At 54.1% G+C, this 26,800-nt stretch overlaps 6 protein-coding genes across 6 annotated transcripts; 1 reads left to right on the forward strand and 5 right to left on the reverse strand.

Moving 5' to 3' along the window:
• Positions 1–851: 851 nt before the first annotated feature.
• On the reverse strand, positions 852–2,472 carry VOLCADRAFT_59764 (uncharacterized protein; the record flags this gene model as incomplete). The annotated part of the gene is made up of 3 exons (XM_002949760.1): positions 852–1,059; positions 1,612–1,778; positions 2,200–2,472. Coding segments are annotated over 3 exons (648 nt in total), but the record flags the coding sequence as incomplete, so codon positions are not given.
• Positions 2,473–6,783: 4,311 nt separating this feature from the next.
• On the reverse strand, positions 6,784–7,227 carry lzy1b-1 (uncharacterized protein; the record flags this gene model as incomplete). Its single annotated transcript, XM_002949761.1, has 2 exons — positions 6,784–6,878; positions 7,050–7,227. The coding sequence occupies 2 exons, from the start codon at positions 7,225–7,227 to the stop codon at positions 6,784–6,786; spliced, it is 273 nt and encodes a 90-aa protein (XP_002949807.1).
• Positions 7,228–10,127: 2,900 nt separating this feature from the next.
• Positions 10,128–13,373, forward strand: VOLCADRAFT_90205 (uncharacterized protein; the record flags this gene model as incomplete). The annotated part of the gene is made up of 6 exons (XM_002949646.1): positions 10,128–10,172; positions 10,440–11,001; positions 11,311–11,489; positions 12,029–12,252; positions 12,793–12,987; positions 13,178–13,373. 6 exons carry the CDS (start codon positions 10,128–10,130, stop codon positions 13,371–13,373), a joined length of 1,401 nt encoding a protein of 466 aa, XP_002949692.1.
• Positions 13,374–13,594: 221 nt separating this feature from the next.
• VOLCADRAFT_109739 (uncharacterized protein) lies at positions 13,595–15,483 on the reverse strand. The gene is made up of 4 exons (XM_002949762.1): positions 15,229–15,483; positions 14,854–14,998; positions 14,568–14,633; positions 13,595–14,162 (listed from the first exon to the last, which is right to left on the reverse strand). Exons 1-4 carry the CDS (start codon positions 15,335–15,337, stop codon positions 14,117–14,119), a joined length of 366 nt encoding a protein of 121 aa, XP_002949808.1. The 5' UTR covers positions 15,338–15,483; the 3' UTR covers positions 13,595–14,116.
• Positions 15,484–15,723: 240 nt separating this feature from the next.
• rps20 (component of cytosolic 80S ribosome and 40S small subunit) lies at positions 15,724–16,939 on the reverse strand. Its single transcript, XM_002949763.1, has 5 exons — positions 16,884–16,939; positions 16,629–16,737; positions 16,383–16,527; positions 16,210–16,275; positions 15,724–15,827 (listed from the first exon to the last, which is right to left on the reverse strand). Exons 2-5 carry the CDS (start codon positions 16,735–16,737, stop codon positions 15,782–15,784), a joined length of 366 nt encoding a protein of 121 aa, XP_002949809.1. The 5' UTR covers positions 16,884–16,939; the 3' UTR covers positions 15,724–15,781.
• Positions 16,940–17,489: 550 nt separating this feature from the next.
• On the reverse strand, positions 17,490–26,114 carry VOLCADRAFT_104468 (uncharacterized protein; the record flags this gene model as incomplete). The annotated part of the gene is made up of 11 exons (XM_002949764.1): positions 25,985–26,114; positions 25,841–25,909; positions 25,589–25,765; positions 25,319–25,516; positions 24,078–24,920; positions 22,721–22,843; positions 20,619–20,800; positions 20,096–20,267; positions 19,678–19,878; positions 18,803–19,045; positions 17,490–17,549 (listed from the first exon to the last, which is right to left on the reverse strand). Coding segments are annotated over exons 1-11 (2,322 nt in total), but the record flags the coding sequence as incomplete, so codon positions are not given.
• Between the last annotated feature and the right edge of the window lie 686 nt (positions 26,115–26,800).

Here is a 26,800-nt window from a genome sequence, read left to right on the forward strand (position 1 = left end):
GTCGTGTCGAAGAGCCAAGCGTCACGCACGCTGCTTTATCACCGAACCCATCACTCAACGACTGTGTAGATATAATCCACAAGGCAAGAAGACGTGCAAATGGCATCAGCCGCCTGCGCTGACTAGTCACTTGCACGTCGTCCAAAGGGGCTTTGTCAGAGACCTATAGCCATACGAGCAGCCTCCGTCCTGCTCTGGAAACTCTCCAAACGAGTCGGCAGAAGGACAAGAAAACCGCCATTTCAACGCCTCGGCATATCTTCACTTTCCTCTTGGATCTTCAGAGACTGCACTATTGCGTCCTACCGGCGGTGGTTCAACACGGCGGCGCCTTGGAAAACCTGGCACTTGAAAGGAAGGGAACAGAACTACAAGCCTTCGCTTCTATCGCTCAGTGCCCGCCATGCTGGCTCCCCAATGCAAAACCACAGCTGCCCCCGGCTCCAACAGAAATCCTCAAGGCACCCTGGCTGCCACATCGCTGCCGTCCAACGTTTGCCAATGGGATATTGCTTAGTGCGGTCCGTTAAGCGCCTGACAGCGCGACTTTTCAAAACAGGCGGTATGGACACGAAACTGACAAGTCGAACGCGCAACTGGCTTGCCTACCGCTAGCTGACACGGGTATGGGGGTAACCTAATGCCGCTTACGGTAGGATGCCCCGCCATTTATCCCTTACCAGTCCTCCTGCCCGCTTCCTGGCCTCGCCGATGCCACCTCCCCCAATGCTCAGACCCCGTCATCAATTCCCCCAGTCTCCCACGCTCAGGCGGCGTGCTATCGCTGATGTCGCTGCAGCCGCTAACCATACTTCCGTCACTCTTATTGCTGCTCTCACTGCTGCCTCAGCTCAGAACATGCTGAACGCCGTTGCGGCCGCGAAAAGCAAGAAAAGCACGCCGCTGACAATGTTCACGGTGCGCTCGCTGACGTACTTGGAGGCAATCCCACCACCCAGCACTGCAATGCCTGTGGCAGCCGCATGACCGCCAATGGCGCCAATCGCCACGCCCACGGGGTTCTGCGCTGCACCCAGTGCTATGGTCGCCAGCATAGACCTGGACGTCCCACGGGTCGGCAGGGGAAATTGCCAGCCGGGCAGAAAGGTCGGCCAACACCGTGAGTGGAGCTAGAAACCCATGTGCGCCGGAAGGGTGCGCAGCTCGGGGCGGCGGTGCAAAGCGAGACGCGTACGTAATGCAGACAGGGCAGAGGAACGTTGGGAACGGCAGCTAGCCCAAAACCAAGTAAGAAGCTGCGGCAAGGTGACCGTAAGGCGTGGAGAACCCGAATGCCCAAGTAGTGCCCCATGAACGTATTGCTTTCCGAACTGCAAGGAGTAGGCCAAGATGGCTGCCAGCCCCAAAATGGTTATCTGCGTCGTCGTTGCGTGTCACGCGGCGTCGCACACCCATTCCGCAATCCCGTCCCACCCGTGCCTAACAAAACCCCCTCACTCGCAGTATTGCGACGAACCACACCAATGCCGCCACCCTGTTAGCGACAGTAAAACGGCCCGAGAGGAAAATCCTGCAACTACCACGCACCAGAGCACCGCTCCCCTTCCACATTTTCTTACACATAACTCGACCCCACCCCCACCCGCGCACCTGTCCCCCCACTCCGCCAGGAAGATAAGCGTGGCCACCTCAATGAACACGGCCAGTGCTGATCTCCGCTGCGCCTTGCCACCTTCCACCTGCTGAACGGCAGTCTCTGCGTCCGCTAGCTCCTCGTCCGACGCGGAGGCTCCGTCCGCGGGCTGAGACAGGCCATCCTGTGCGGCGTAAACAAGGCGCTTGAAGATGGCGTCCTATGTAATGCGGGCTGGCAAACACATGTCCCTGAAATACGCGCTCGTCCAAATCCAGACAGGATTGCCGCTAGCCACATTTTTACGCGTCGCTGGCGCTGGCGCTGCTTGCTATTTGCATTTTGCTACTTACAGCTAGGCAGGCAGGTAACCTAACGTAATCCGACAGCGTCCTAGACCGCTGTAGATAATGGCCCAGAACACAATGCCAAGAGAGAGACGATTTGGGTTACAAATCCTTTGCTACGTAACAGTTCCAGTGCCCAGGAGGCCCCGGGAGGGCGCCAACATCAAGATGCTCAAGCTCGTATCGTTCACATAACGTGGGGACAAGTGTATTGGGGGTCAGGGTGCGGGTTACGAGGGAAAGGAGCCTTTGCCGTACCCTCAGCGTCTTCACGCCGAAGAAGACAAGCAGCGCGATGCCAGCCAGCTCCCCCACCGGGATGGAGCTTTTGAGTGCATCAGGGACGCGCGAAAAGATTGCGCCGATGCTGACAGAGATGACGGTCATCACCGCCAGCGCGCTGACGCTCCCGAAGAACGACATCCATTTCCCAATTTTCATAGCAAGCAGCGCTGCGATGAAGAAAGTCTTGTCGCCAATCTCCGACAAGAAGATCAACGAAAATGCAGCTAAAAAACCTGACTTTCCCAGCGGACCGTTGGCCACCAACTCCTGCAGCGGCGAAGTGGGGTTCGCGCGTTGCCCTGCCGAGACTGTTCGCTCATTATACCAAGCAAGGCCCAGTCACCCACCTTAAGCGCTTGACCCGGTTCCGACAAAATATACGCCCCTAGCGCCAAGCCGGCGAGGCCAAGGACAACCCATGGCAGGGGACTGCCGCCCCTGCGCGCCAACCAAACCCCGGTTGAAGCGATAACGGCGCCGAGATACCTTAAAATATCGTTACCGATGATAACAAACCCACTTATTCGAGCCTGCATCAGGATGAAGGCTCGCTCCAGTGCCAGCGCTGGAACGGCAACAGACGTCAGCGTCCGTCCGGATAACATTTAGCTTTGCATTTGACTTGCGCACAGGCGCACATGTTCCTATCGAGTATGTCGTGTGCCTAAAGATGCAAGGCGAAGGTCCGCTAAATGCAGAGACACGCAGCTCGGCTCGGGGACGTGCCCGGCATCCAGTTCCTGAGTTGAAGCCTCTCAACATGGCAAGTTTAGCAGTACAAGCACAAGTTTCCTTACGGCAACTGGGATTGTGCGATGACCAGGCTTCGCCTGACCCCAGTGCCAAGGAGTGTTCACCCTCTATCAATATAAGCCTGTATCACACAGCAATCTCCAAGCCATAATACATTTCATCGCATAGCAAGGGCACGCGTCAACCTTCTAGCCGACCGATCAGCTGTACGGTTTCGCTTCGAAACCAGGATTGAGTAAGCATTTGTCCGCAAAGGCTAGACAGCACAACCTGATGCCGAGTGAGCACTTAAAGCTTATCAGCTACTCTTCATTTATTTTAAAAAATAACAAAGCGCCCTCGCAATCTATAGTCAATTGTTTTCAGGCCATGGTGCCGTACAATACGTAAGCTGTTCTAACAAGATCGTTAAACCTTTCATTCAATTGCAGTCAAAAGATCGGGCACCTGCGTGTCCAGGCACCTAGAGCTTTCCATTTTGACCTCGCGCTTGATGATGAAATGGTTAGGACTGTTAGGAAGCGATGTTACCCGGGGAACTAACAACCAAGTCGGTCACTAGCCGTACAGGCACAGCGGGCTGTTCACCCTAACCCACAGACGCAAAGTTGCCTTAGTCCCCAACCGCGCCACGATGAGCCTGGCACCAGGGGCCTAGCACTAACCAGAGATACTGCCAGATAGGATAGGTGAAAACCGATGTTAAAATCTACAAACTAGGCGGTCAGGGAGAACGGAAGCCATAAAGGCATGGCCAAGAGAAGTGACATACAGGTCAAGCCATTTGAGAACCGCAACCCTGATTGTTAGGCTGCAGAAGTCCAGCTGGCTGGGGCAGGTGGGCGAAAAGGCGACGACTACTATTCGGAGACCATCTTCTCGTTACCCTATCTACATCTTCTTGTGTCTTTGTTTGCAGCTAGGATGTCTCACGCACTCGTAATTCCTCTCTCCCTTAGACGTAGCCCAAGCAGCATGTGAGCTTCACCAAACAGATCAAACACCTCCTCGAAATCCATTTGGCCGTCAAAAAGTGGATTGCTGTTCCCATGTCCATATCTTCCGGACAGGTGATACACGGCAAGGAGATCATGGCAAGTGTCTCTCTTGCGCCGGAAAATACCCTGGAAGGGGAATCTCATTCCTGCCATCTCATGTGCCCATGTGCCCAGAGCCGATGCTCTAGAAGGCAAGCATAGACCTTACCTAGAGCGCATCCAACTGCAACCCCTCGTATGATACCCATATCACGCGTGTCGCCCTTCTTGTGGACTGATTCAGGGAGAGACCTCAAACTGACCGTCGTAATCACCTGTACTACGTACGACATAATTCATGAAGGTACGGTACAAGTACAAATCTCATTCTTCTTTTGCCTTCCCCTGCCCCAAATAGAGCGAAATAGAGCGCTTCGGCTGGCAAACCATCAAAGCCTACAGGCCTATTGATGCGAAGCAACCTCAATGCGACCGTATCCCTGTTTGTCGTAGCCGTCGTACAGTACGGCGCACATCATCATCATCATCAGTATATAGACATCAGAGGTCGGCAAACCCTGAATAACTGTCACGGGTACTGGTGCCAGGGTCGAATAACTGTATGGAAATGTTTTTGGTAAAAGCCCAGGAAAGGTCGTCAATTGACTGTTCGTTATGAGAACCTCTCAAAGCTAGCGTTTACCTCCTTGCAAAATGGAAGGTTTGGTAACCTAATGATGAAGTTTATAGCTTCAAAACTGCGCAAACCTGCCTATTGGGGTGAATTTCTGCACCCTGCCGTACGGCTGCCGTACCAGCGATGAAGAATTTCTGCAACGGGTACAACGGAAGGACCCGCTGTACCAGCGGCGTTTGCCGACCCCTGATAGACATGCTAAAGTGTGTTCCAGCATCTCAAAGGCCTTCACGGCAGCTAGCTGGTGACATATGCGTGTTCAAGGCGCTACTCTCACCTCCTCCCACCCCATTAATCAAATTGGAAATGGCGCTCACGCTAGGATCACTAAATGCATTGATCTCAACGTTGTAAAGGGCCTCAAAATGCATTCGCACCAGCTTGTATCGTCACCAACTAACCGGGAGGGTCTCCCTCGACGCCCCTCAATTTTCCATTGCGCCTTCACCGCACTGCTTGCGGATCATCACTGCAGCCCTTCAAAACTCCCTTCATAGCCGCAATAACTAGGTTCGATTCCTGGGTAGATCCCGGACATTGTTCGAGAGTAACAAGTTTACGGATTGCTACTGAGGTGTGGAGATGAGGTCTAGTTGATGGACCAAATTTCGCATGCTGGAGTGGCATGGTGTTGATGGCTGGCCTGTCTCTACGGATGTCGGGCGACTGGATGAGGAGAGGTTGCGGTGGCAAAAAGACCCAAACCGCCATCGGTTGTACCGAGGAACTATCTATCAATATACATAATCCATGGCCCCCGGTCTTTCACGGACGGACACCCCCGCACTCGGGCGGAACTTGTAAACTAACGGCAACAAGTTGAGCCGGCATTGCGTTTGAACGTGCTATGTTGGGCCATTCGTCCTCATCCTCATCCTCCTGCGCATTCGTAAGTTCCCCGAGGGACCAGCCCATCCGCATCACGCCAATTATGACACCATTTTTGACTGCTGCTCCTTTTTCTGCTGATTTGTGGGTCAAACGGGGTAAAGGTAAACAGGTAAAGTGTGAACCCAACCCAACCTTATTCTGGCGAGTCAAAACTCGGCGAGGTGATCACCGAATGAATCATTCCATCGTTCAATGCACAGTTTTACACAGGATGCGTAAATAGCACGACGCGTGTACATATATCAGATTTCCGAGCGATAGCTGGGTGTCAGGAGGCAATGCACAACCTCATGAAAGACACTCATTCCTACAGTTGTGCGACCTACGTACGTTCACGGGGCTCCCCAACGAGACGCATACGCAAACGAGGTCGGTGCTACCATTTGCCATGCAAAGGACCCTTGACACGGCTCCTCGCCAGCAGCTCTTGACACCGCGCAACTATGTAATGACATCATACGCCGCCAACAACTAACTATACGGGCAACCAAGCACCCCTTTTCTTCTCGACAGGAAATTGCGCTCGCCAGCAGGGGAAGGCCGCCCCCTGGCATTGGCGCCACTACCAGTGCACAACAGGCAACAGAAACAAGCGACACCAGGGGTGACCGATGTCGACACCTTTATTCTGTCTAGATAAGCACAACGATGGCAACACGCAAAAAGGCTGCTCTCTGCCGTTCAACAGCACGTGATTGCCTGTTCCATATTGTACAGTAACGGATAAATGGAAATGCTAAAATAAGAGCCAGCAATACGCCGCCAATATGAGCAATAGGTAACAACAGAGCTGCGACGTGCGCGATCCTGCAACATATGTCCCTGTTTTCCAATGTTCCGCGCACAGTTGCACGGTCTGGCTTAGGCAGGCAGGCTTAGCTTGGCACCGGGGGCTGAAGACCGCCACTCCAGGCACTCGTTCAGCTTGCGCGCCATGACAGGTCCCTGTGACGAACGGGCAACAGATTAGGAACGATAGACATTACGGGGTTTAGGAGCAGCGCAGGCAGATGGAACGAAGTTCGCGCCAACACACCAGGGAGGCCACAGATGTGCGGTCTGCGGAAATGAGTCACAGAAGGCGGAAAATGGCACAGCGGGGGGGCAAACCGACACATGCGGGTGCACACGTGCTTGCTTAACCGATCTTCTCCTGCTACTCAAGGCATCAGCTCCCTGATGCAGTCCTTTGCAGCACTCACCCCATAAGCACGCAGTCCTCCTTGTCTTGCACCATCTTCAAAAAGTGGGCGCAAAGCCAGCCGCGATACAGCACGCCATGCACTTTCCCAGTGCCAGGTTACAGGCAACGGCTGCCGCCGGGGCGCCAAAGCCTATAAGCATTCAGTGCAGCACGCAGCGAGCAATACACGGTGTTCGGGAGTTGGGAGCAGCAACCAAAGATTGTCCATCTGGGTGTAACATGTAGCAGTGACCGGAGGCATTTCATGACTACGAGTTCCCTCCACCATGCATTCATTTTCACAGCTCCGCATCTCCACCACACCTACCCGCAGTTACGGCGCCAAAAGTAAGCCCTGCCGATGCATAGCACGCTACGGCTATGGCATTGCATCCCGACTGGCAGATACCGTAGGCTATGGGCCCTGCAGCGGCGCTGCCGGTAACTGCCGCAAGGACAGCAGCGAACAGGACGATCTTTGCAACGAAGAGAAATCGCATGGTTATGTATTCACGTCAGGATATACACAATTTTTGTTGTGCGATACGGTTGGGATATGTTAAAACGAGCTGCCAACAGGGATGTAATCGCTGGTAAATTCAAAGCAAAGAAGGTATATCAAGGCTCCTGATTTTTTTGGAAATGAAGTAAGAGATTATCCTTGCTATGAACGCAGTAGGTTTGTGCCGACATGTGTGTGGAAACACTATTTACTTAGGCATTTGTGGTACGGAAACGGATTTTTCACGGGTAGATAGCCGTGAAGTAGCCGTGAAAGCTCCGTGAAGCGTGCTGAACGCATTGGGGCACATGGGCGATGACGGGCGATGACGGGCGATGATGGGGTTGTTGACATTCTAAAACATTTCAGTACCAGAATGTCCGAAATAGCTCTTGGCCATGATCTAATTATAAGGTCTTCCACAGGTGCATGGCAGGCACTGGACAGCGCAATCTCAGTAGCATTGACAACGTCAAATGTGTAAGTAGTAATTTAAATTAAAAGTAAGTTTAGATTTTATCCGGCATCCTCCTTTGACTTGATGATGAGTTGGTGATGATTTACAAGCTTCGGTTCAAGCGAACCCGGAGGCTCACGGGCCGCCTTGGACTGGCAAAGACGAATACCTAACGAAACATTAACATAACATAATAAAAAAAACACATCAAATAATCATAAACAAAGCACTAACATAAACGTCACCCAAAGCCGACTCAGATAGTTTGTTTGATACAGAACTGAGTATATGTTTCTAGCCGAACAGTCCGCCACAAGCAAGAAAGCGCTAGTGCTGTAAGCTGCGTTTTGCGCAGAACATGCCTTTTTTCGCTTTCCCTAATCTGCGCTGGTCTTCCCCTTGTATGGTGTTTAGCATGCTTGTGCTCAGTGGAACCCCCAACTCTCCAATGGCCTGCCTAGCGTCAGCCTGTTTCTCGTCTTCCACAGTGCTGTTGTTGTTGCACGTGGTACACTCTGTGCTCCCTAGCCCGTTCATGCAGCCTGTTAACCGATAGCTCCGAAACACACATCCTAAACCGCATGAGAGTTACATGTCGAGTTGGCGGGATTAGCCAACCGTATGTTCCGAAGGCCCCATCTATTGCCCGTACCGACACATCTATCGCCGGCATCATTTCTGGGACTGTACTGTAGCTTTGTCTCTTCGTGAGGCTCTGCGGAACGAGCGAGAGAGTTTCCAGACCTTCTTAACCGGGCTAACTTGTGGTTGGGCAGTCCACCGGCCTCCGTTTGTGGGTGTGTGTGAGAGGTTGCATGCCTCGCGGCCATCAGTTCACTCAAAATCTCGGTCACCGTTTGTTATTTAGGGAAGGTCTTCAGGCCAACATGGACGCGTCTTTGTCAACACTTAACCGCATTACTTACGATGTTATCTCTGACTTTGGGCCCGTTTAACTGCTTTTGCGGCACGGGATAACCTGCCAAAACGTTGGGAACACGTGCCTCACTACCACCCTTTCTCATGTGTGTGGTTGTTACAGCGGGCTCCAGACAGCTTCTTATGTGTCAACGACGCAGACAAGATCGTTTGCCGTTCACCGATGTGCAATGATGAGGTCTGACTGGCTCACGTCTGAGTTGAGCAGCACCGTTTCTGTATGAGCGTACTAACTGAGGCCTTGTGTCCAGTGTCCAGTTAGTACGGCCTGGCCGAGTTCTTTTTGAATAGGGCCCACAGTGTTGTGCGGGAGGCGTTCCTAGGGGTGCTGCACTCGACCCCGAACGGGTCGACTGTAGCTCGGGGTCCACTGTAACAAATCGCATTCTTCTATCGGTGACAAAAAAGTCCGGATGAACCTGCTATTACGCCAGCCATCATCAAGCCCTACCTCGCAACGAGTCCAGAAGCGTATCGACATCCAGCTTACAGGTGGAGTATCTTCTTACCCTGGTGTTTTAAGTGTCAAGGTCACCCTCATCCGACTCCCCAACCCAAAAGGTGCCCAAGGATCCCAAGGATGCGGATGATCTTGGAGCCCCATCCATTACTCTGCGACCTCAACTCAACTGCAAGCCTAATTTCGTTTAGCTTTGGCATTCCATACACACAGCATCGCGTACGGACTTTCGCCTTACCTGTCTCTTCTGCACCTTTAACGAGGGGAAAAGAGATCAACGGTGGCTACGTAATGTAGACGCAGGAACAGGATGTGGGCCAGACGTAAGCACCTAAACCTTCTGCCGGGCGTAATTACTCACCGCCGTGAAATATACATGCCATCGAAAAGAAAGACAGAGGGTCTCGCCAATGAATTGCACCGCATATCGCTTGGAGCAGCTCACCGGTTGTCTGTGTAACAGATATTGCCTGTGATGTTGGATTGGCAAATACGTGCTGACAGAGAAGTGCCTGGACCACGTCACGGCTCGATCCAATGTAAGTTATAAGAAGGATTGTCCGCGCGGCCGTGCAAGGGGAAACGTACGGAAGTTAGGCTCCGTACGTAAAGGATACGAGCGCGTGTCGTCAGCATCCGGGTCAACTGACGTGCACGTATCGTGTTGTCCTATTGTAAGGCTTATGACGGAAACATACAGCGAGCAGCTAAGGCAGTCTCAATCTAGCGCTTTGATGTAAGCCGCCTGTAAGCAGCATTTCTCCCTCAAACTCTCAATTTGATTTCTCACTTTAGCCTCATGGCATCTTTACAACTTCCTGAAGATGGCCGTGCAAACAAGAAAGCTCGCATTGGCGATCCTGTTGACTCTGCACAGATATTGTCAAGCTTACCTATATTGGATTGCATAAAGCAAAGCGATAACCAGCTTGCTTATCTGCAAGCTCAACTCGCAGCGACGGAGCTGCTGTACGCGGCATATCAGGTGAAATGCATCCAACGCAACATACAGCCTTACCTTTATATTCCAAACCACACAAGAATGAATGGGTTCTTTGTTCCCAGACGGAGCTTGGAGCCTTGGCAGGTCAGCTTAGCCATGTTAAGCATTCTCAGCTGAAGGGCGGGCTAGAGCTCTGGAAGGATGGTGGGGCCGCTGTGGATGCTGCGGTGAGGCCGGATACAAGTACGGCATGGGGCCATGGTTGTATGCAGGTCGCTGTAGGCTTGTTCCTTGTATTGTCGGACCCCCCACCCTCACGTTTATCAGTTATCCTTGCAACACTTCCCGCACCCGCCTCAGCGAAGGTGGTTAACGGCCCTGACACATATCTCATGTTCCCTGCTGCCGAAGGCGCGGATGTCGCAGAGACAGCAGCGAATGCAGCGGCAGTCAGCCGCTGGGCCATGGGACGGCGATGTTGACACGTACTCCGATATTGAGGAGGAGGTCCTGTTGCTGCAAACGGATGATCCACTAGATAAGCAGCAGCAACCAGGTCAACAGGGCGAGTCTCAGCACCGGAACGCATTGACAACTGCTGCGGATGGCAGCACAGCAGCACCATCGCCATCAGCAGCCAGCGGTGGCGGCGGCACATTGGAGGGCAACGTGGCCACTGGGAAGGGAGGCAGTGCCACGGCTGCTGCGGAGTCGGATGCCGCCGATCCAGGTCCCCGGAGCTCGGCGGGTGTTGCTGGCGCCGCAAGCAGCAGTGGCGGTGGCGAGGGCACGGCAGCCGCGAAAGGGGAGACGCCCGCTGCAGAAGCACTGGAGGCGGTGCGGACTGCTGATGCAGCAGCTACAGCAGGCAGTGGACCAGCAACAGCGTGTGGTGGGGACGCGGCACGGGAACAGCTAGAGGCGCTGGAGGCCACTTGCAGCGCGGTGGCACAGGAAGACATGGAGGCGCAAGGTGAGAAGGCTAGCTAGCCAGGTTTTCTAGACGCGGTTCGGGAAAAGCTCGCTCTGGAGTGTCGTCCCAGTGTAAGCATGAGGGCATCTGCGCGTGTGTGGACAGCGTCACCAGCTTTGCCACGCTGTCCTGCGCTAAGGTCACAAGGGGCCACGGGGCTCGCCTCCGAGCGATGGGCTCTTCATTGCTTTACGGACGTTTTACCGTGCACATGTTGACAGGCCGCAGTTCCGGTGTACAGAAGTGTGTGCCCTTACTGAATGCGTGTACTGGCTCTCCGCTGCTTATCCCCATACATGGGAATTGCAGGCGCCATCGCTTGCCTGGCCGGCCGGACCGCAAAGTACTATTTGCGCAGTACGGCAGTGACTCTGGGCCGTATCACGGAATCCAAAGGCGACGTGGATGTGGACTTGGCCCCCGAGGAACCCCCCGTGAAAGGTCCAGGGAGCAGCGCGCCCGCCGCGCCCACCGGCGGCGGTGACCAGGTAAGGCGTTCAAAAGAAGCCAGGCAGAATGCGCAAACAGCACAGCGCGACGACCTTTGTCTGCGATATAGCGGGCGCTGAGTTAAGAGGGTACCCGGAATGATGGGGGGAAGCACGGCGGGGCCCGAAGTGCTGTGGAATGCGACTGTGGTTGGACTGTGGCTGGCTATAAGCAGGCGTGCGCCGGACGGCCCTTCGCCACTGCGCTGTTCCTGTCCTTCCTTCCGCTGGCTGTTCATGACCTGTGAATCGGGTTACTCGCCGGCGTAGAGCGACTGGCGTCCGTTCCATGACCTGCCAAGGCAGCAGCTTTGCTGCACATTCTGAGCTGTCCATCTTGTGCAGCAACGCTGTATGAGCCCCCTGTCAGTAGCTGATCAGCAACGCTTGCCGGTCCCTTTGTCACCACTTACCGACTTCTCAATTGGCATGGCACACTTTTCATCGGGCTTTGACTCCCTTTCACGCGCGTCTAAACCAAACAGTGCTGTACGAACGCACATCATATCATGTCTTACACACGGCTCCATGGCCCTCAGCAGGGGCCAGGCCAGGTGCAGCAGCAGCAGCAACAGGCTCCGGCCGGTACCTCGAGCGGAGGTGCGGAGCCGGCCTCGGGCACACAGTCAGCCAGCTCTGGCTGCCGGGGTCACGTAGTGAGCCGACGTCAGGCCATCATCCGGCTAGGTCCGGATGGGCAGTTCCGGCTTGTCAACATGGGCCGCCAAGTTGTGACCGTGAACGACATCGCGGTGAGAAGAGGGTGCGGGTTCATGTCACAGGGTGGGCTCCGAGGGAAACTCTTTAGGGCACTCTCACAGCGAGACGGAGGGCGGCGTGTACCCTCGCTTTTGCGGGGTGTTGCACTTCTATGCGGGGATGTGGTCTCGGCAGGCAAGTCAAGGTGGTGATAGAGCGCGAGGTGACAGACTTTAGTCCGTTCTTCCTGGTGACGTATATGGGTGATTGAGAGATGTCCAGCACAGCTGCCAATACAGCTGCCAATACAGCTGCCAATAATCCTGCTGCAGCTGCACAATGTGCGCCTGCTGACCAACAAAAGTTTTGGTCAAGAGCCCTTTCTCCCTCAATCCGTTAACACTTGTGTGCCCGCTCACCCCATTGACCTTCTCGCGTCATTTTTGCGATGCGATCTGTGGCTGCCGATAGGTCCCTCAGAACCACACTGTCAACCTGCCGCACTTGAGCCTCATCGAGGTCGCAAGTGTGCGGTTGATCTTCATGGCAAATCTGGTGGCGGCGACGCGAGTCATGCGCCGCTCCGCCGCGCTCTCACTGTGAGGCGACGTGTGCACGACCGTAACTTCCTGGCGCGGGCGGGCGCTACTAAGTCCTTCTGCATGCGCTGCCTAAGCGATGCCATTGCCAGAATGACGAGCTCGTGGTTTAGGGGAATGGAAATATGCTTTATAATGTGTACGTTTGGCGGTCGTGTTCTGTGTTGGACACTGTGCGACAAATGCAAGCAAGAGCAGGGGTGAGATGGTGGGGATTAGAGGCACAGGTGTCAGCCCGGATTGATTGGTAGTGGAGCCTTCATGGAGGCTCACGTGGCGGTACTGACTCGGCGTGGACGTATTGAACGCGTATCATACTGGTTTTGGGAAGAATGGGGGACTAAAACGCCATACCGTGCGCGCGGCTCCAGTCCATTGGCGCGGTCGCAGGTTTGCTGTGGAAATTAGCGAGGAGTTTAATAGGCTAAGTAAGACTGTTAGCTACGAAGGGGAATTCTGTTGTTCCGTTCCATGCGGTTGCGAGGTTGGCGCTGTCCATCGGGGTGGCCACGTGGCAAAGGAAGAGTTGGGGATGACCCGAATGATTCTCAATGGATTGCACAGCCGTGTGGAGCTGCTGGACTAAATATGGGACGCTAGATGGTACCTCTCTTTACGTCTGGTGGTGAGGAGATCGCGCTGCTCTATTATACTGATGTTCGGTTTGCTCGTCTTGCTGTGAACAGTGCAAATGGATCTCAGTAGAGCTGTGCCTTGTGTTCGAGCATCAATCTCCAGCCTCAGACCCTCGGCACCCGACGCTGCACGCGCAAAAGCTGCACGTGTGCGTTGGGATGTGATACAACGGATGGGACGTGATTGGAACTTGGGAAAGTACGAAGCTTCACCAGGGTCAACAACACCCTACAACTTCGGGGGTACAATGCCTGGACTGCCGTGACATTTTCGGCAATCAATACGCCACAGCACCTGCCTCAAGAAAACAGGCGCCCACAACAAAAGACCTAAATCCCCATACCAACCCTTATGCGTGCCGGGACCCTGGAGTGCTTTTGGAGCACATCCTTTATGTTTATTTGCTATTTCCATATTCGCACGCTCCACGATTACCACTGTAACCGTAACAGACGCCATTGGGCCGATAAAGTCCCCAGGAAATCATGACCCGGTTGCCTTTCCGGGTACCGTGTTAAGTGGGCCCGCTGTGGTATTGCCAAGGAAGAAGGGACCCGCAGGTGGCCGCCCGACAATGCGCCCCAGCCATGTGCGTATGAAGATGGCTTTGACGAATGTAGGCCCTATCAGAACCTTTTGGCCACCTGCGCAGGTACCCCCAAGATCTTCCTTGCTGAACCAGTAGCACAGCTGTCACACGTCCGCGATCGTGACCTCCACCTCGACTCCGGGCTCGATGCTGCAGCGGAAGGTGCAACGGATTAAGCAGGAAAGATTTGCAGGGCGGGCCGCTTTCACCCATAACTCTGGCAAGCTTTGCCGCGGTGTCGGCGGCATGGGGCTGGCAAGGGCGGCATGGGCCCATGCGCCGGGGACATGGGCGGCAGTGCAGTGCCGCATAACCCTCGTGTCTTTGCGGAACTTGCGCATACCGGGACACGACCGCGCTGCGAAGTTTCCCCCTCGTGACATGGCATGATAACAGACAAACAGGTGACCCCAGCCGGTTATGGGTTATGAACCAATACGCGGCATTATATACTGATGCAGCGGAACTAAACAGGACTCTCAGCAGTATCCGCCAACTGGCCACTATAGAACTCGAGTGCCCTGCTTCATCCGTCGCACGCAGCACGTTTCCTACCTGATGGAGGTGATCTGCTTGACAACATCGGCGGGCGAGTGCAGGTCGATTAGGCGTTTGTGGATCCTGCAGATGCGGTAGAGGGCTATCGCGTTTTAATAGTTTTATGGGTCCATGCAGATCAACGGCACCTCAGTTCCGGACATGTTTTAAGACAACGCATCAAAATGATTTCGCCGATGCGTGCCTTCGCTCACCCACGCGGTCCCACCCACGCGGTCAAATTCATATATGCTTATTCGTCATCTGCCGTTCCATTACATTCTTAGCTTCCTGCTAGTCGCACCTCATCTCCATGCGGTCGAAGGTGTTGGTTCCCTGACCAGACGGCGCCTTGCGCGTGGTTATTTGCAGCACTTTCGTAGGCATGCGCACAGGGCCCTTGACCTTGAGCTGCTTGTCCTTGGCGCCCTTGATGAGGTCAGCACTGACTGCGGCAGTAATTATGTGCGAATTGCGGTCATGAGTCGCATGCGAAAGCAGCAGCGCTTGTGCGGGACGACCAACGGCCGCTTCGAGCGCTGAGGCTATGCAACGGAGCCCAGAGGAGACAGAAGGGAAGGGCAGAAATTGGACGGACGGGCGCCCGCTGCAACTTGAGCCGGGAGGACAGGTGCTCCGCGGCGCTATACCGACAGTACCCATTGCGAAGTGAACTTGCCTTTCTCAAGGTTTTTCACGTCCTTGGAAGTAAGCGTAATGCGAATGCGGTGGATTTGGCCGCTGGCGCCGCCTTCAACGCCTGCCTTATCGGTGCCATATTTCTCCATCTCTCCGCGACGCACTTTTACGTCCTATAGCTTATTTTGATAACCACCAACCCACTGACGCCTGGCCGAGACAGAGGCCTATGTACACTTGTGACGCCGAAGCAGTAGCAAAGGGCTTTCTGACGACCAGCGCCAATTTCGCATCACAGACTTTTTATGTTATTCGTCTAGCTGGTAAACGTACTTTATTTTAAAAAGAAGTCGTACCAGTGAGTACTGAAACTGACCCATGGTCCATGTCGTGTGGCCCAACAAAGTTTCATCCATCTGAGGCCAAAGCTAGGACGTTCAATTGTCTGTTATTAAGCATTTTTGTTGTTGACGAAATCGCATGTTCGAAATGGATTGAAATGATGTAGTCAGCAATCGGCGACGTGACACGGGAAGCATTCCTCTCCGAAGCGTTACAATGGACCGGAAGGGTACGCGGCATAAATCCAAGCTTTACATGTCAGCGATGGTGACCTCAACCTCCACGCCGGGCTCAATGCTGCAGATGGCAAACACGAGAGCAGCGAGGACGGGCAAGGAGCAGGTAAGGAGTCCCGAATGGCATGATATCGTCATCCAGACTCGCTTGGACCCCACATAAGTCACAATATCCATGCATTATCCCCATGTGTTGACAAGCACGTCACGAGCGGCAGCCCACAACGTGCCGCGTTCAACAGTGAACATGCCAGGCTTCAGTCGGCACTTGTAATTCCTCCCGAATGCGTACACATGCGGTATAATGACCATCCCCAATCTCATCTATGTCAACATGTAAACCAGGCGGGGGTCTTCGACAGAGCTGTAACCTGTACTAGGACCCAACAAGCGGGAGGCTCGCCCAGAACAACACGTACTGACGAGTCAAAACTTCTACCCACCTAATCGAAGTGATCTGCTTGACCACGTCGGCGGGCGAGTGCAGGTCGATGAGGCGCTTGTGAATCCTGAAACACCAGGCATTTAGGGGGTTCGGTCGGCGTACTGTCGCAAGTGCACTATGGATTTGGCCGGATATATCAAAGCAAGCCTTGACCAAAAAGCACATACATACCTCATCTCAAAGCTGTCGAAGGTGTTGGTACCCTGACCAGAGGGCGCCTTGCGCGTGGTAATGCGCAGCACCTTGGTCGGCATGCGCACAGGGCCCTTCACCTTGAGCTGTTTCTCCTTGGCACCCTTGATCAAGTCAGCGCATACTGCACATAACCACCACAAATGAAATCGCTTCTTGCTGTTACTGCAAGCAAGCAAACACCCTGCGGCGCCGCCCTCATGTGCAAGCAAAACAACACCTTACCCTTCTCCAGGTTCTTGACGTTCTTCGAGGTGAGGGTGATGCGGATACGGTGCACCTGAGGAGCCTCCGCCTCCACGCCAGCCTTCTCAACACCGAGCTTAGTCGCCATCTGCAAAGCCAGAGCAGAGCACTACGTGATAACCTTACAAATAAAATGCTCTAAACATCATGTTGAAACAATTTTGCATAGGCGACAAGATTCCTACAGCTGTAGGGACTATTACTTTGTGGCGGCCAAACATCCTGCAATCTAACCTTGAAGAATTTAGCCGCGAGTCAGACGCCCCGAAAGAGAGACCTGTCACTGACGGCTGAAGAAGGAAAAGTCAGAGTTGCTGAGGACACTATATAGACGTACGGCTTTCCTCGTACAGGGAACCGAAAGCTTCTTTCTCGACTTAATAGGGTATTCCACCTTAAGAGTTATGTAAATTTTAACACATAAAAACACAATGCAGTTAGAGAACTACACATAATGTGTTTTAGATTCTGTTCGCGGGAACGATGTTCAGCACGCATACACCCACGTCATTTGCTCTAAAACGTCATAAAAACCTTGGGGTCGCCCCTGCTCGCAATAATTCCTAAGCGCCATGCACGTAAGTAAGGATAAGCCGTAGTGAACTTAGCATGGAAACCCTCCGGAAACCCGCATGGACGCACCTTTTTGCCCTAAACCCTGGACATGCTGTCGATGTGAAGCTGACATCAACCCGTCTCTAATGCATATCGGCCTTAAGGGTCAACCCCACGTTCCAAGAGCGTGAGTTGCAACTGTCTGCGCTCCCCCAGTGCTACTCTCAGGTTCTCTCCACCTTTTAAGATTGGTCGAAGCTCGTCCCATTTCAGCGCTGTGCTTACCGCAAATCGGACGACATCGCGCATGTCGTGCTTCTCATCGGCTTTATACTGCTTAATTCTCTGTGCGGTTCAACCCAGAAGGACGTTCAGTCTTGTCTCATGCTTTCATGTCTTATATATCGCAATGCCCAAGCGCCGCGAAGGGGATGACAAAACACCAAGTACGTGAACATGGCAAAGCTGTAGGTGGTCGCCGTATTCTGGCTCATACGCTGAGCGTAGGTCGGTGCAGCCGCGTAGCGGCACGTTACCAAGCAGCCAGCTGCAAGCCCAAGGAAGGCTCCAACGCGAATTACATTTTCTTCACAAACGAAAACCTAACAACGAACAGGATTGGAACCTTCATCACAACAGGCTTTCTTCCTACAATCATGCCCACAAGCCCCTACAGCTGGCAACCCGGGGCATGTTCGGCGCCGCACCTGACAATCGCGTAATCCACAGGATTGCAACAAGATGCAAAAAATTTGCTAACTTCACCGTTCAGCCGCTCCCATACAGATAAGCATCAAGCAATGGCTTGCCTCCGCAACCCAAAACAAAAGACAATGGCAATACATGCATTTTGGGTTGCGGCCCTCCACAACACGCACGGGGCTAGCTTAACTCCCCAAAGCACGCCCACATTTGGCGCCCCACACTGTATGAATAATGCAGTACTCCAACACACAGCGAAATGCCCTGCCCGACACGCTAGCGTACAAAAACAATTGCAGTTGCAGTGCACACGCAAAACACAACGACCCACATCCAAAAAGCTGCATATCATACATCATTCCGACGAGCAAGGCCGCTCGGACGCAATGCAGTAGACAAGCGGACATCCATGCGCGGGCATGTTTGACAAGCACAGGGAGGAAAGCCGATGCTAACCTTATGGTCACATACGTGTACCCTCAAACGTTCCGGCGTCCTAATCATTCGCGGATACATACATACGGACGACCCAGCAAGCACGCGGAAACAATGCGCTGGATGCAGCACCCTTGGGTTCAGTGTCGGTCCTGTCAAGTGGCAGGACCAGGTCGATCGGGTCTGCCCTGCCTACCAGTACAAGAACCATACGATGCAGCACACCCATTTCCTCAAGCAGAAACCACTTGAGCACGGCCGCTGCGCCAGACAGTGTCCCCTAATATACATATACTAAATTGCACATGCCCACAGTTCCATATACAAGAATATGTGTTAATGGTGATGAGCCTTCGCGAAAAGCAGCGGTCGGCTGACAACCTAGCTGACAGCTATCCGACCGAATCGACCTCCAAGAGCAGCGCCAAGTGACACACATAGCTCCAATGCAAGCGACTTACTTCGACTGAATGCCCGCACACAGAGACGCAAAGAGCCACACATGTGCGCGCTGTCACTTTGAAATTTCCTCTGCCGCCTGCTTTAACCCCCGTTTGCCCCATGTTCAACGGGGGACATGTGGTCAACATGCTGCTTGCTGAGAGCTGCACCCAGCTGGCAGCAGCAGCAAAAGCATGTAAAACAGAAAAAAGGTAAACATTTAGGTAAGTAGCAAATGTCATCATCTTCAATCTATACACCTCCTATGGGAGGGGGACTCAATGCTTGGTGACGGTGGTGGGGGAATAATACATACGGCACAATGGTCGCCGCCTTCAGGTGAGGCTGTTTGTGTCAGGGTACTTTCCCGTCGATAGCCGTAAACCGTAACACCTGTCTCCTGAAATGCTAGGTGTCGAGTGCACCGCCATCATTTCAAGCCCCCACGCATGCATGGGAGATTCCATAATTCCATAATGCACCTCATGAAACACCTCCACGTTCACGCTGTTACTGTGGGACACCTCAATAATCCAGCAAATGTTGCTGCAGCTGGGCTGCCAAATACATTAACTGATCCCTAAGCTCCGCAAGCAACTCACTCAAACGGATGGTCGACGTATGGACCGTTCCTTGTCCAGAAGGTACGTGTGAGATGACGTGCACTGCGAAGCGAGAGTGGGGCGTATCAAAGATGGCGCAGATTACTGGTGGCCGCATGGCCAGACGAGGACGCATAGCACACAGCCGCACAGCACACGGGTCCACACCGCGCATGGATGATTTTAAGTTTCCCTGTTTTCGCGCCCATCCTTGATAGTAGTCCTCAACGATGATGATGCAACGGTGTTGAGCCTTAATCGTCCCGCGCCCTTCATGTCCACGATACACGTACCACGTCAAGCTGGGGAATGCTTTCGGAGGGCACCGAAAGTCCATGGGCTGACCACTGCCTTGCGTTCCGTCCCTCAATCCACGGCAAAGAAGTGCAGTGCAGGCAACGTCCGGACGTTGATGACCCAGACTCAGCGCTACCTTCCGATATGAGGCTCGACTGGTGGACAAACCCTGGTATCACGAAGAATGAATCAGCCTGCTGTGTGAGGGACAAGGGAGGCGACGCAGATGGAGGTGGTTGGAGGCCTGGTTGGGGGCCTCAGCAAGCTTGTCAGTTCTCTGTGGCGCAAGACTGCATTTTAATATTTCGCGTTTTATGTAGAATAACATGGTTACGCAGGCATGCCTTTGTTGTCCACAAGCTTATCATACAGTTCACCGGCTAAATACAATACAGCAAACTATGGCGCACCCACCTTGAGTTGGCTCTCCTCTGCTCCTATATCAGAGGCAAGGAGTCGCCGGCACTTATCATCCATTTGCTTAGATGGGGCGCCTGAAGTAGCACGATAATAGGATGTGACGCTCATCATTTCGGACAAATAAGCATATAACTCTCGACTCCATGGGCGATAACATGCGCGTAACCTACGTTGCAATGAAAATCAGGGGAAGCGGCTTACGGTTACAAAAAGTTACAACGGTCGGAGCAAACAGTATCTTCCCAAGCCCAATGGCTTCCTCGCAGCGAAGCGCTTTATTTAATACTATGTTATTATGCGTATTCATCAGTCCCCAAAATTTTTGTCTTCTCCATTGTTGGCCCCCTATCCAGATGCCAGCGCGGATGCAACTTTCCAGCTGACAGTGGTAGCGCCCAGTCGAATAACAGCTTAAAACAATAAATTTTGAGCTGAACAGTCAGTTGGTAAACTTGCAGGCGCGCAGCGTTGCGACTTGGCAGTTTGGTATTGCCCCACTGCAGGAGAGCGTGCTGACGGCCTCGCGGCAGTGGTGTTAGCAAGTGGCCGCATCAACGGCCCGCTGAACTGAAGGCGGTACGAGAGCATGTAGTTGGCGGATGCGCGGTGGTGCGCGTAGGCAGCTTGCAGTGGCGGCGCGATGATTAGGGGATCGCAACCTGGCGGCCGTGTACTTAGCAACAACGCTGCGTTGGCCAGCTGGAGGCGACAAGAGGATTGGCGGCCGCACACCTGTGCTATGACCTATGAGCAAAACTGCAGTAATGGCCCGCTAGGGCCAAATATGGCTGTCGCGGCATACAACTGTAGCATCGACAACGCATGTGCGTATACGCCATACGCCATACGTATGGCAGACTGTCGACAAAGTCCTGACATGGCAACATGATTTACGTTAGGGGTTGCTGTTAGGTTGTAATGTTGCTTTATGGCTTTTTCGGTCCCGTTATAAACAAAAACGAAAGCCGTGAGCCTTAAGCCTCCACCCATCTGACATGCACGCCGGACCTTGTCCTCGGGATCACACCACACCTCATAGACCACAGACCCTCCACACCCCCACCCTACATTTACAGGAGTCGGGCAGCAATGCGAAAGTACTTTCGGTGGCTCCTCGCTGTCCATTAATAACCGTTACAACCGAGAAACCAACCCAACCAGCAACCAAACCCCGCGGCAACAACCCTGAGTGATGGGAGTTATAAACTAAACTCCGTACCAACAACCTTTCAACTCCACAGCAGCACTAGACAAAGTCATACGCACTGCTACCCGCCCGACACCGCTTTCTATGTTCTGTAGGAAGCGGACGTCCATTCCTCTCCCCCCATTCCTCTTCATGCATTCACATTCCAGCGTCACTCATAAATAGACACATACCGGCGGCACCGGAGATACATGCCACTATTTTGCGACAGACAAGACTGAACGGTCCCAACCGTTGGTCCCATCGTAGTTTTCCTAGGACGGAAATCTTGTAGAGAGAGCGGCCATACTGACAAACAACAAACAACGGCACACCGTTGTTGTCGGTTGAAACAACGTACAACGTCGGTTGTACGATATCTTCAACATGCTTGTAAGGGGAGAGCGTCGTTGTACATTTTGCCGTACTAATGCAATGTGCAACAGACAAACAGACCGACAAAGAGAGAGACCCAAGTGCCGGCAGTCACACCTTGCGCGGTCTGACCCGGGTATGGGCGGAATGCAGGAGACTAACCAGCCGTGTGCTTCTGGGCCCCCCGCTCTGTATTTCGGCCCTGGGCCCCCCGGCGCTTAAGCCCACAATGTAATCAACGTCATACATACATACCGGTAGGTGGCTGGCAGAAGTTAAAGCCTGATTCCTGCTCCCGGAGGATCCGGGTTCAAATCCGCCTACTGATCCCTCGGTGCGTGAGCGGTGTTGAATTGGGAGGTTGCCCCTCATCTTGTGGACAGTATAAGACGTGATCATATCAACTTGTGAGCTGACCAGGAACGAAGTTGTGGTGCCGTTGATCTGCTAGATTTGGTTGGATGCAGGTGGTGAGTTGCTGAACTCAACGAATACATTCTGAAGTCGGATGGGGTGAATGGATTAGGGTGCCCCTCTCGCACTGCCTCGGGTAAGGGGGCCGCTGGTGCAGCTATACCACCCTGTAACGTCATACATACATACATACATAGCCCTTGAGCCCGGCTCGTATGGGTCCGTTACACATGTGGAGGGTACGCAAGGTGTAACATACATGAACAATCCGTTCGGAAAACGACGGTAAGCCTAACGAAGCAGGACGGTAAGCAGGGACCCCCAACCAATACCCCCAACCAGCCTATCCATATCCATCCAACATCATCCATCCTCAAGATCATCATGTCCCCTACACGCCCCCTCCTCGGGCGGCAGGAGTCCGGCCCCTGGACTGCTGGACAACGTACGTCGCCACGCCGAGGTGGGGCAGAGGCCCTCCTCCTCGCGCCCACTCCCTCAGGTGACAACAACGAGTTCATGCTGCTGCTGCTGCTGCTGATGATGATGATGGTGCTGATGGCAAAAACATTCATGCTGCTGCTGATGGTGCTGATGATGATTATGGTGATGCAAAATGGTGGCCCAGCACGTGGTCAGGTCACCTGCACGATGATGATCATGATGATGGTCATGTTGCCTAAAAGGCGGAGAGGCCGCAACTGGGCCATCCATTGCACGACTGACTGCAATGCTTGGTTGCCGGTTGCCACCACGTGGTGCTGCTGCTGCACGAGATGGAGGGAGGGAGGGAGGGAGGGAGGGAGGGAGGGAGGGAGGGAGGGAGGGAGGGAGGGAGGGAGGGAGGGAGGGAGGGAGGGAGGGAGGGAGGGAGGGAGGGAGGGAGGGAGGGAGGGATGCGCCTGACGCTGACGGTCGTCTGGTGCACCGCAACAGCTGCTGCAAAAAGTAAGAGAGACAGAACTGAAAAGCGGAGGGTACATTTAATCCCCTGCTCTGTGTGCTCGTGTCAGCTGGGGGCCCGGGGCTGGGAGGCCCTTATCCCCTCTCCTCCTCCTGCAGCCTCACAAACTTAACTCACTCCCGGTCAAGCTCCAGCCGCCAACGCCATCCGTCCGTACAACAACACACCAACCGGCCAACCAGCCAATTCTTTAACGGGCGCCCTTCCCAAGCCTGAGGAGTTCGAGTTGTATTGTTGTTGCGGTTGGCGGTTGCTGTAACAGCGGCTGAGTGGCGGCCGGCGGCGACAACAGTCGTCCAAATTGAGCAGTTCTAGGAGGTCAGTGCGCCGCCGCCGAACAAACAAACATACATACACATATGCACATACATAGACATGGATGCGTGTATGTGTGTGCGTCCATGTGCGTGTGTGTAAGTGATTCTGACCGACGTGAACGGCAGGGCAGCAAGAGACACACACACACACACAAACCAGTTGCCCCACCGCATCCTACAACAGCTAAGGTCCGCCAGTGCAGCCTCACCGCAAGGAAAGGGGTGAGATGATGCACACTACACTACACCAGACCACACCACACCAGACAAGGAGGTTCAGCAATGCCATGCGACTCAAAACGCCCCTCCTCCCTCAGCTGCCCTGCCCTGGCCCCCATGCCACGCCTTCCGCAACGCACATCATCATTCACACACACACATACCCTGGCTCGCACCACCACCACCAGCATCACCGCCAAGAGCATCCTGTGCTCCCCAACACTCACTCGCCAATTCCTCCCCCCGGCAACATTACCGCGGCCGCAAGGCCCATGCACCCAGGTAACGGTGTCGGTCTCCCTTTCCCGCCTTAACCCGTCTTCCCCTTCCCCGCACCTCTTGCGCAGCCCTAGGAATATCTCTACTCCCAGACTCTAGCCCCCCCTACACTAACAGCTCACATTCATGATTCACCCACACGGCCACCAGACAAGCCACGTATACATCCGCACACGCTTAAAAACAGCTCGTCCACCGCTCGTCCTACTCCCAGTCGTCTACTTGTTCGTACAACTCGAGACGGCTGGCGCCTCTCCCCCGCGCGACACCGCCGCCGCCAATACCACTGCCGCTAACGCCGCCGCTAGGTTGCTGCCCGCCAGCAGCTCCCCCTTCCGCCGCCGCCGCCGCCGCCGGAGGAGCTGCATCGGGACCCCAGGGCCCGCCGTCGGACAAGGAGCCTGCGCCGAAACCTCTGTCGTACAGAAACCCCGGTGTCCTCCCATAAGGCCCAAGAGGCCCCGGGGCCCCAGGCCCAGAGCCGTCAAAAGGCTGTGCGGACGTCTGGGACACGCCAGGTGGTGGCGGCGGCGCCGCCGGGCCGGAAAAAGGACCGGCGTACGACGGCCCCGGGCTCCCTGCAGTCGAGCCACTCGTGTCATACCCGCTGCTTTCAGGAGCGCCAGCAGCGCCGTACATGCCACTACCGCCGTACGCGCTGTCGCTACCCTCCCCTATGCGGCTGTACGGATCCCCGGGCGCGCCGTACATTGCCCCCCCGAACGTTACATTGCTGTAACCCCTGCCACTGTACACTGGTTCCTGCTGCTGCTGCATGATGGGATTGCCGTAATAGTCGTATTGGATGGTTTCGCCGTACGGTCCGGTCGCTTGGTCTGACGTCGACGCCGCGGCGTCCGACGGGTTTCCCCATGGGTAGTACGACTCGTTCCCGGGCGGCAGGTACGGCAATCCCGAGCCAGGGGGCGGGAACCCCGGGCCGGCTTGGTAATATTGTTGCTGCTGCTGCTGCTGCTGTTGCGCTGCTGCGGCAGCGGCTTGCTGTAGGAAATCTTGCGGTGCGGCATCTGGCGGTCCGACGCCTGGCGGTAGTTGCGGCGGCGGCTGGACGTGCGGATAAGTGTGGGTTGGGGATAACAGGGACGTTACTTGATGGGGGAGAGGGAGGGCAATCAGGCGAGGGGAAACGGAAACGAACAGGCACGACACATATATGTGGCAAAACACAGTCGTACATCATGCATATATACACTGCCATACACGGCCTCCTGTCCTTAAATCGTCGAATGTTTGGGTGGCAACAACTCTTAAAGGGACGACGATGGACATGCCGTGCATCAAACAAAGTCCAGTGTATGTGTTCGTGTCCCGAAGTAGATGTACATCATGACCGGAAGTGACCACGCGCTCGAAAATTTTCTAAACCATCAACTCCGCCCGGATATCCCCATGACGGTGCTTCTAAATTACCCATCCCCGTTCGCCGAACCGGAACTACCTACCGTATCCGCCTCCTTTGACCGTAGCCGAAACGTCTCCAGCCCATACCAGAAGGCAACCGATGTGGTCAATGCCTGGCAGAGGAGCAGAAGGGGATCCAGGCGCCAACCCTGGAAGATGAGCGTGCTGCCAACAATGCTGACCATCGCCGCCACAACAATATCTGCGTCTCGCGATACCTTGTTTTGGAAATTTCGAAGCTGCAAGGAGCAGGACAACCAAGCTCTTATGGAAGTCATGCCGAAGGCTTAGGCACAGCGGCGATACCTCACATTGAGGAGGAGAACTCCGCACCCAATCAACATGGTACCGAGCAAAAGCGATGGACTTGCAAAATCCACATTAACCATGGCTACAGCTCGCACAACGAGCTGCCTTCCGCTACGTCGGTGTCTTCGTGGAAACGCCGACCCTTTCCGCGTGTAAACCCTCATCGGGCAAACAATAGCCTGCGGCATATTTATGCAAGGCATAAGCAACAACCTCTCGTGCACAATCAATTGTTGATACACAATAGGACTTGCCTGTGTCGGCCGCAAAATCGACCTAAGTCCAAGCTGTGCAACGATTACTGGGCGCAGCATTATGCCGACCTGCATGGCATTCCTGCCTTGTGAGACAACAAGAACATGAGGGCTTCCAAGGAAACTAATAAAAGTGTTTCCTACCCGGCCGTGATGTAGATGTCTTTGTCTGAGGAGTGAAGAACCTAACGCAGCCATAGCTGCTGGCCAAAATACACTAATATTGCCAAAGGAGCGAGACTGAGGGTTCAACCAACTATGGAGTGCATTTAATACTTAGGATTGATTCTCAATAGAAAAGGAAAGCTCATATGTTAAGCTTATTAGTGTTCCTTATAGTCGCAATCCCATTGGTCAGTTGACAATGGGACGAGCACGTAATGCTGCGCATCATGACCAATACAGTGAGCGGCTCTCGGAGAAGCCACGGAAGCGGAGCCCAATCTAATGCACTTTATCGACAATCACACATAATAGTTGTTTGTACCGCCCATTTAAAGATTCGTTGCCCTGGATTGGTCCGTCGTGTGTCAACGCGCCGACGTTGGGTCGCCGTACGTTGCAACCTGAGGGGGTGAGGTTGGCATCTCTTCCCACCCATGTTTCCCAGGGTTGCACCTGTGTTGAACTATTTGGAGCTCGTCTTACAGGTGCCTAACAAAGCTCACTGCTCAAAGGTTACTAGCACCCATTCTTGTCAGTTATTTGCCTTGCTTGCCCATTATTGCCTGGTGTCCAACGGGGCAGGTGATGGTGGACATGTAGAGTCCACAGCTCCCCTGACACAGCTCCCCTGCTGTGACTGGGATGACTCGACCTCGTGGCGGAAATCCATCACTTTCCGCCACGTGCACGCACATCCATCGTCCTGCCACTCGTGGTTAACGGAATGAGGGGCCCCAGTGCATGCTCTGGGAGGAAACACCAAATCGCTCAACGCGTGCTCTAATCAAACACTGG

This window comes from Volvox carteri (assembly GCF_000143455.1).
Source record: "Volvox carteri f. nagariensis unplaced genomic scaffold VOLCAscaffold_15, whole genome shotgun sequence".
In the NCBI taxonomy this organism is placed as follows: Eukaryota; Viridiplantae; Chlorophyta; class Chlorophyceae; order Chlamydomonadales; family Volvocaceae; genus Volvox; species Volvox carteri.